A 9,112-nucleotide genomic window follows, 5' to 3' on the forward strand; every position below is an offset into this window, starting at 1 on the left:
CATTCTACAGTTCCAAAAACCAAAACAAATAACACATCTTAGATTAAGAAACCGGAAAAAAAAACTTTTAACTCTTCTGATGACCACTCTGGTTCATGAGAACATGTTCCTCAGATTTAGGAAACGGGAAACTTTTATACTTTTTCATGCCATATTTTTTGTTCGAACTTTCTCTCAAGACAACATCTTCCTCTGTCATGGTTCCTTCAGTACATTTACCATATCGATGACATAACTGAGGGATATGTATGTCCTTCTATTTTTGACTTCGTAAAGACACTTTGTTGTTATCAAAGAGTCCTTCATTAGGATACAATTTTTCAATTTTTTTTTGAGATTATACAACCTTCTTCGTAAAGACAAATTAATCGTAAAGACATTTTATTTCAATACTAAGATATGTTTTAAAAACAAAATATCTTTGAATCAATAAAAAGCATGTCAATTTCCCAGAAACTGAGCAACCTCACCTCAAAGGTGGAAGAACAACTCATAATTCAGATCAGCAAGTCGAACAGAGGAGTTAACTATTATAATGAGAAAATATCGAATGCTATTGGATTTGTGAGGATGATTTTCAAGAGACGAAGCTTTACCTTTTTATAGGTGGAGATTCATTGCTAGGAAAAAATGATAAAGCGAGATACAATGAATGAGAAATCATGGAAGCATTTATGAAGGTTGTTACGTAACGCTTCGGAAGACTACAACAGAAGAGGAAAAGACGCAATTAAAGCTTGGCACAGAGGTTTTTCACGTCGATTTGATTCACTCAATTCATCATATCTCCTCCATAGCTGGTTTAGATCGAAGAGGACACGAGCCTTAATATTTGGTCACGCCATCGGGGAAGACAACCTCTCTCCGTTGGGCCAATTAAATGTTTAGAAGCCCATTAACATGTGAACAAACGAAACATAACTCGATTAAATGAAACACATAGTTTTACTTATCTGAACACGTGTCAGCTCCAGAACGCATGACTTTCTGACGTGGCAGGTGCCAGCATAGGAGAGAAGCAAATATATTTATATATAGATAGATGATAGCATTATAACGGTTTGGATAATTCATATGATTAGGAAAATTAAACTTCAACAAATATATAAATATATATCAAATAAACCTTAATCACGAATTAGGAAAAAATGTCTTTGCTGCTTGTTGGAAACTTTTGCTGGTTATATTATTGAAAAGTTGCTTTACCTTAGGGAATGTGGTCGGCACAAATAATTCCCTGTTTAGGTATCATAATCACTCTAGGGAATGTGGACGGCACAAACCTGTCAGACAGTCGCTGTCTTATAAAGACTGAAGAGCAACGTGAATGTCGTTTACGAATAATCCATCGTGCACGTTTTGACACGTACGTCAGCGGTCTCCTTTCAACAGGTCCCCCCTGTTTAGGTATCATAAATTCATAATCATTCATCTTTTATCGTTTTTGCTCCCATCAACTAATAATTGAGTCGATATTGTTTATTTTTGTCAAAGAGAATTCGATATTGTTTAAAAAGAGAGTTTTTAAACAGTATAACTTTATATCAAGATAATTTCTTTCAAAATCGTCAAAAAGTTATGGATACCGTTAGGAATATGATGAATGACTTGAATCACGTTAGTGATTTAACACAACTAAACGAGCAGAAAAAAAAAATATTTTGCGTTCGTAGAAACTGCAGTCTAAAAATTAATAGAGAATTCTAGAGGTAATAGTAGAACATGCTATAATTATACACTGACAGTAGGGAAATTAGTAGAATTGCAAAAGAAAAACAAATGGTGCAAAAACACAAGATATTTTGATAAACTTGTTCATTGCATAAAATGTCGATATAACACACAAATAACGAAATTCTTGGAAGATAATGGTGGCCACGCGTTTCTAGAACACTTAAAGTTGTGCTTATCGTAGAGTTCCTTCTTAGTGGTCCTTGTGAAATCTACTTGCAAACAGACGAGGTAAGTGATTAGAGGCTTATTGAATCAAGAATTTGAAAAAATTAAAGTTTTGAGTAAATCCAAGAAGATCTAAGATTTAAGTAAGTTTTAAGTGTTTTGAAGAAATTGCAGAGTTTTAAAAAAAAAATATTTTCAAATTTAAATATTTATTTAAAATGATATCTTATTTTTAAAATTACTATAATTTATATTTTATTGTTGTATGAAATATATATAATAGATAAAGTTTAAAATTCAATTTTTAATCAAAAAGTTTGATTTTCTTTTCAAAATGTGAAGTAAATTTTTTTTTTTTTTTTAAGATTCAAATAGCATCATAGGAGTTAGTATTTCGATTCACTGTTTTTTCACTATAAAATACAATCTAAACCCCACCAAATCCCATTTGATAGATTTTATTGACAACATATGTATTTTCCAATAAACTGAAATTTGAGAGAACTTTTCGATTCCCATGTGAGTTTATAAGGTAATGAATCTGGTTAGTTGAACGTCTAGTTGCAACCATCCGGTGAAAGAAAGATGTATCTAGGTCTCCAACATTCAGCCAGAGCACTCTAGAGTGTTGTTGTAAGAAATTTTCCTCAGCTATAGCCAGGGTAATCCATTTCCTATGAGCTTCCTTTTCAAGTTGAGCCAGCTGCGAACTCAGGTTATGCATCATATTTATCTAACTATCAACCAGCAGATTATGGGCTTCTTTGACTCGAGCTTCCAAGTCTGAGTACTGCTCACGATTTATGTCTCTGATTTCGTTCTGGAGGAGTTTTAACTTCCTTGAAAGTGAATACATTTCAAAACCTTGAACTGATGATTCATGCCAGTTAATAGCAACTCTGGTGAGAAAATCCTGGTGAGCAAGCAGAAAGTGTGAGATCATGAAGTGCTTTTTTGTCTTGGCTCTTTATCCAAAGATAATGCAGCTAGGATCGTGATCTGAGAAGATGGGTTCTCCAAAGTGGGCATAAGCCATAGGAAATTTGATTTGCCAATGATTATCGATGAGGATTATATCAAGCTTCTCCGCTATAGGTTAGTATTCTTGATTATTCCACCAAGTAAATGCATTGCTATAAATGGCCTATCGAACAAGCCTGCATAATTAACACAGTCCCTAAAATTTGATATACCCCGAGAGATTCTTCTCATAGAACCTGTTGAACTCTCTTGAGGGCTTAAGATCTGGTTAAAGTCTCCCAAAGCAGCTCAAGGCTTTCCACATAACATAGAATCTTGAGTAAAGATCCTCAACTCATCCCATAACAGCCGCCTACGGTATTTACAATTATAACCATAAATAAAGGAAACAAAAACCTCTGTAGTGGATTGAGTCAACTCAATCTGGAAAGTGATCATCTGGGCAGATTCATCCCAACTCAGCGAACTCATAATTAACAAAAAAAATTCTAGCCCGGAAAAGCTGATGGTATATACCGATGAGACTTATGAAGTGTGACTCTAGTATCTATAATACTTCCAAAATACGGCTTGGACTGCCGTAGCCATTTTTGCAGATTATTGTGCTTGAGCTTGCTATTGATTCTTCTTACATTCTAGAAAAAGAGTCCATTAACATATCAAGATTTTATATATTTGCTGGGGTGATTCCCCGAGAACCTCCTTTTCATTCCATCGCATCTTTTTTCTACTGCTTTTCGAGACCTTTGTGGAAATCATGGGGAAATTTGAAATATATTGTGAAAGCGTAATTTTATTGATACAAGAAGATGTGTATATATACAGCATGAGAAGTTCCTAATCCATCTAGGTAACGATTACATATTTATCTAATCCCATAAAGATATGAAAACATATTAGCATGTTTATCTCTTTACTCCCCCTCAAGTTGGCAATGAGGTATTGCGAATTCCCAACTTGAACATCAAGTACTGAAATGTTGGTGTAGGAAGAGCTTTTGTAAGAAGATCAGCCGGTTGTTCCTTCGTAGATATGTGCTCCAGCGATAGAAGTTTGGCTTTAACTGCATCCCGAGTTGTATGACAGTCATTCTCAACATGCTTAGTGCGCTCATGGAAGACATGATTTGTATCTATGTGGATAGCCAACTTGCTTTCACAATGCATTTGTATCGGCACATTCTGCGCGAAGCCAAGCATTCCCAGTAGACGCTTGAGCCACTTTAATTCGCAAGTCGTGTCAGCCATGGCCTTATATTCGGCTTCAGCCGAAGATCGAGAGACTGTCCTCTGTTTCTTTGTCTTCCAGAATACAAGGGAATCTCCAAGAAAAAACAACATATGCGCTAAGCGAACGGCAAGTGGCAGGGCATGAAGACCAATCCGCATCACAGTAGGCATTTATCTGCATATTACACTTAGACTGCAACATAATACCTTGATCAGACGTCCCTTTTAGATAGCGAACCACACGTAGAGCTGCTAGCCAATGTTCTTCAAGTGGTTTTTGCATGAACTGAGACAATATACGGATAATGTAGCTTAAGTCTGGCCGGGTGAAGGTAAGATATATAAGACGACCGATCAGCCGCCTATACTTGCTAGGATCAGTCAGTAACGTATGAGAGTTAGTCTTATCAGCCATGACAAGCTTGCGATTCAGTTCAGTAGGCGTGGGAGATGGTTTAGCGCCCAACAAACTACACTCAGTGATGATATCCAACGCATACTTGTGTTGTGAGACAAAGATACCATCTGGACCACGAGCAACTTCTAACCCAAGGAAGTATTTTAGTTTCCCAAGATCTTTCATTTTAAAGCTTGTATGGAGATATAATTTAAACCGTTGAATGATGGAGATGTCATTCCCAGCGATAATAAAGTCGTCAACATAGACTAAGATATGAAGACATATATTCTTCTTGTCGTTGAAATATGTGAAGAGAGAGTAATCTTCCTGACTTTGCACAAACCCGAATGCCAAAAGCGCCTTGCTCAGTTTAGAAAACCAACAACGAGGAGCTTGTTTAAGGCCATATAAAGATTTCCAAAGACGACAAACTTGATTAGAGGCTTATTGAATCAAGAATTTGAAAAAATTAAAGTTTTGAGTAAATCCAAGAAGATCTGAGATTTAAGTAAGTTTTAAGTGTTTTGAAGAAATTGCAGAGTTTTAAAAAAAAACTTTTAAAATTTAAATATTTATTTAAAATGATATCTTATTTTTAAAATTACTATAATTTATATTTTATTGTTTTATGAAATATATATAATAGATAAAGTTTAAAATTCAATTTTTAATCAAAAAGTTTGATTTTCTTTTCAAAATGTGAAGTAAAAATTTTTTTTTTTTTTTAAGATTCAAATAGCATCATAGGAGCTAGTATTTCGATTCATTGTTTTTTCACTATAAAATACTATCTAAACCCCACCAAATCCCATTTGATAGATTTTAATGACAACATATGTATTTTCCAATAAACTGAAATTTGAGAGAACTTTTCGATTCCCATGTGAGTCTATAAGGTAATGAATCTGGTTAGTTGAACGTCTAGTTGCAACCATCCGGTGAAAGAAAGATGTATCTAGGTCTCCAACATTCAGCCAGAGCACTCTAGAGTGTTGTTGTAAGAAATTTTCCTCAGCTATAGCCAGGGTAATCCATTTCCTATGAGCTTCCTTTTCAAGTTGAGCCAGCTGCGAACTCAGGTTATGCATCATATTTATCTAACTATCAACCAGAAGATTATGGGCTTCTTTGACTCGAGCTTCCAAGTCTGAGTACTGCTCACGATTTATGTCTCTGATTTCGTTCTGGAGGAGTTTTAACTTCCTTGAAAGTGAATACATTTCAACACCTTGAACTGATGATTCATGCCAGTTAATAGCAACTCTGGTGAGAAAATCCTGGTGAGCAGAGAAAGTGTGAGATCATGAAGTGCTTTTTTGTCTTGGCTCTTTACCCAAAGATAATGCAGCTAGGATCGTGATCTGAGAAGATGGGTTCTCCAAAGTGGGCATAAGCCATAGGAAATTTGATTTGCCAATGATTATCGATGAGGATTATATCAAGCTTCTCCGCTATAGGTTAGTATTCTTGATTATTCCACCAAGTAAATGCATTGCTATAAATGGCCTATCGAACAAGCCTGCATAATTAACACAGTCCCTAAAATTTGATATACCCCGAGAGATTCTTCTCATAGAACCTGTTGAACTCTCTTGAGGGCTTAAGATCTGGTTAAAGTCTCCCAAAGCAGCTCAAGGCTTTCCACATAACATAGAATCTTGAGTAAAGATCCTCAACTCATCCCATAACAGCCGCCTACGGTATTTACAATTATAACCATAAATAAAGGAAACAAAAACCGGAAAAGCTGATGGTATATACCGATGAGACTTATGGAGTGTGACTCTAGTATCTATAATACTTCCAAAATACGGCTTGGACTGCCGTAGCCATTTTTGCATATTATTGTGCTTGCTATTGATTATTCTTACATTCTAGAAAAAGAGTCCATTAACATATCAAGATTTTATATATTTGCTGGGGTGATTCCCCGAGAACCTCCTTTTCATTCCATCGCATCTTTTTTCTACTGCTTTTCGAGACCTTTGTGGAAATCATGGGGAAATTTGAAATATATTGTGAAAGCGTAATTTTATTGATACAAGAAGATGTGTATATATACAGCATGAGAAGTTCCTAATCCATCTAGGTAACGATTACATATTTATCTAATCCCATAAAGATATGAAAACATATTAGCATGTTTATCTCTTTACTCCCCCTCAAGTTGGCAATGAGGTATTGCGAATTCCCAACTTGAACATCAAGTACTGAAATGTTGGTGTAGGAAGAGCTTTTGTAAGAAGATCAGCCGGTTGTTCCTTCGTAGATATGTGCTCCAGCGATAGAAGTTTGGCTTTAACTGCATCCCGAGTTGTATGACAGTCATTCTCAACATGCTTAGTGCGCTCATGGAAGACATGATTTGTATCTATGTGGATAGCCAACTTGCTTTCACAATGCATTTGTATCGGCACATTCTGCGCGAAGCCAAGCATTCCCAGTAGACGCTTGAGCTACTTTAATTCGCAAGTCGTGTCAGCCATGGCCTTATATTCGGCTTCAGCCGAAGATCGAGAGACTGTCCTCTGTTTCTTTGTCTTCCAGAATACAAGGGAATCTCCAAGAAAAAACAACATATGCGCTAAGCGAACGGCAAGTGGCAGGGCATGAAGACCAATCCGCATCACAGTAGGCATTTATCTGCATATTACACTTAGACTGCAACATAATACCTTGATCAGACGTCCCTTTTAGATAGCGAACCACACGTAGAGCTGCTAGCCAATGTTCTTCAAGTGGTTTTTGCATGAACTGAGACAATATACGGATAATGTAGCTTAAGTCTGGCCGGGTGAAGGTAAGATATATAAGACGACCGATCAGCCGCCTATACTTGCTAGGATCAGTCAGTAACGTATGAGAGTTAGTCTTATCAGCCATGACAAGCTTGCGATTCAGTTCAGTAGGCGTGGGAGATGGTTTAGCGCCCAACAAACTACACTCAGTGATGATATCCAACGCATACTTGTGTTGTGAGACAAAGATACCATCTGGACCACGAGCAACTTCTAACCCAAGGAAGTATTTTAGTTTCCCAAGATCTTTCATTTTAAACCTTGTATGGAGATATAATTTAAACCGTTGAATGATGGAGATGTCATTCCCAGCGATAATAAAGTCGTCAACATAGACTAAGATATGAAGACATATATTCTTCTTGTCGTTGAAATATGTGAAGAGAGAGTAATCTTCCTGACTTTGCACAAACCCGAATGCCAAAAGCGCCTTGCTCAGTTTAGCAAACCAACAACGAGGAGCTTGTTTAAGGCCATATAAAGATTTCCAAAGACGAGAAACTTGATTAGAGGCTTATTGAATCAAGAATTTGAAAAAAATAAAGTTTTGAGTAAATCCAAGAAGATCTGAGATTTAAGTAAGTTTAAGTGTTTTGAAGAAATTGCAGAGTTTTAAAAAAAAGCCTTTAAAAATTTAAATATTTATTTAAAATGATATCTTATTTTTAAAATTACTATAATTTATATTTTATTGTTTTATGAAATATATATAATAGATAAAGTTTAAAATTCAATTTTTAATCAAAAAGTTTGATTTTCTTTTCAAAATGTGAAGTAAAAATTTTTTTTTTTTTTTAAGATTCAAATAGCATCATAGGAGCTGGTATTTCGATTCACTATTTTTTCACTATAAAATACTATCTAAACCCCACCAAATCCCATTTGATAGATTTTAATGACAACATATGTATTTTCCAATAAACTGAAATTTGAGAGAACTTTTCGATTCCCATGTGAGTCTATAAGGTAATGAATCTGGTTAGTTGAACGTCTAGTTGCAACCATCCGGTGAAAGAAAGATGTATCTAGGTCTCCAACATTCAGCCAGAGCACTCTAGAGTGTTGTTGTAAGAAATTTTCCTCAGCTATAGCCAGGGTAATCCATTTCCTATGAGCTTCCTTTTCAAGTTGAGACAGCTGCAACTCAGGTTATGCATCATATTTATCTAACTATCAACGAGCAGATTATGGGCTTCTTTGACTCGAGCTTCCAAGTCTGAGTACTGCTCACGATGTCTCTGATTTCGTTCTTGAGGAGTTTTAACTTCCTTGAAAGTGAATACATTTCAAAACCTTGAACTGATGATTCATGCCAGTTAATAGCAACTCTGGTGAGAAAATCCTGGTGAGCAGAGAAAGTGTGAGATCATGAAGTGCTTTTTTGTCTTGGCTCTTTACCCAAAGATAATGCAGCTAGGATCGTGATCTGAGAAGATGGGTTCTCCAAAGTGGGCATAAGCCATAGGAAATTTGATTTGCCAATGATTATCGATGAGGATTATATCAAGCTTCTCCGCTATAGGTGAGTATTCTTGATTATTCCACCAGGTAAATGCATTGCTATAAATGGCCTATCGAACAAGCCTGCATAATTAACACAGTCCCTAAAATTTGATATACCCCGAGAGATTCTTCTCATAGAACCTGTTGAACTCTCTTGAGGGCTTAAGATCTGGTTAAAGTCTCCCAAAGCAGCTCAAGGCTTTCCACATAACATAGAATCTTGAGTAAAGATCCTCAACTCATCCCATAACAGCCGCCTACGGTATTTACAATTATAACCATAAATAAAGGAAACAAAAACC

The 9,112-nt window shown here is 35.9% G+C and overlaps 2 protein-coding genes across 2 annotated transcripts; both read right to left on the reverse strand.

Moving 5' to 3' along the window:
• Positions 1-3,803: 3,803 nt before the first annotated feature.
• Positions 3,804-4,692, reverse strand: LOC106297377 (uncharacterized mitochondrial protein AtMg00810-like). The gene is made up of 2 exons (XM_013733626.1): positions 4,317-4,692; positions 3,804-4,201 (listed from the first exon to the last, which is right to left on the reverse strand). Exons 1-2 carry the CDS (start codon positions 4,690-4,692, stop codon positions 3,804-3,806), a joined length of 774 nt encoding a protein of 257 aa, XP_013589080.1.
• A 2,319-nt stretch (positions 4,693-7,011) lies between these two features.
• LOC106297378 (uncharacterized mitochondrial protein AtMg00810-like) lies at positions 7,012-7,560 on the reverse strand. The gene has a single exon (XM_013733627.1). The coding sequence runs from the start codon at positions 7,558-7,560 to the stop codon at positions 7,012-7,014; it is 549 nt and encodes a 182-aa protein (XP_013589081.1).
• Between the last annotated feature and the right edge of the window lie 1,552 nt (positions 7,561-9,112).

The sequence above is a fragment of the Brassica oleracea genome, chromosome C6 (assembly GCF_000695525.1).
Source record: "Brassica oleracea var. oleracea cultivar TO1000 chromosome C6, BOL, whole genome shotgun sequence".
In the NCBI taxonomy this organism is placed as follows: Eukaryota; Viridiplantae; Streptophyta; class Magnoliopsida; order Brassicales; family Brassicaceae; genus Brassica; species Brassica oleracea.

Coding starts and splice junctions, on each gene's coding strand:
- LOC106297378 (XM_013733627.1), bottom strand. CDS start 7,560: ATGAAAGATCTTGGGAAACTAAAATACTTCCTTGGGTTAGAAGTTGCT.
- LOC106297377 (XM_013733626.1), bottom strand. CDS start 4,692: ATGAAAGATCTTGGGAAACTAAAATACTTCCTTGGGTTAGAAGTTGCT. Junction 4,202..4,316: donor AAAAGGGACGTCTGATCAAG/GTATTATGTTGC, acceptor TTTTTCTTGGAG/ATTCCCTTGTATTCTGGAAG.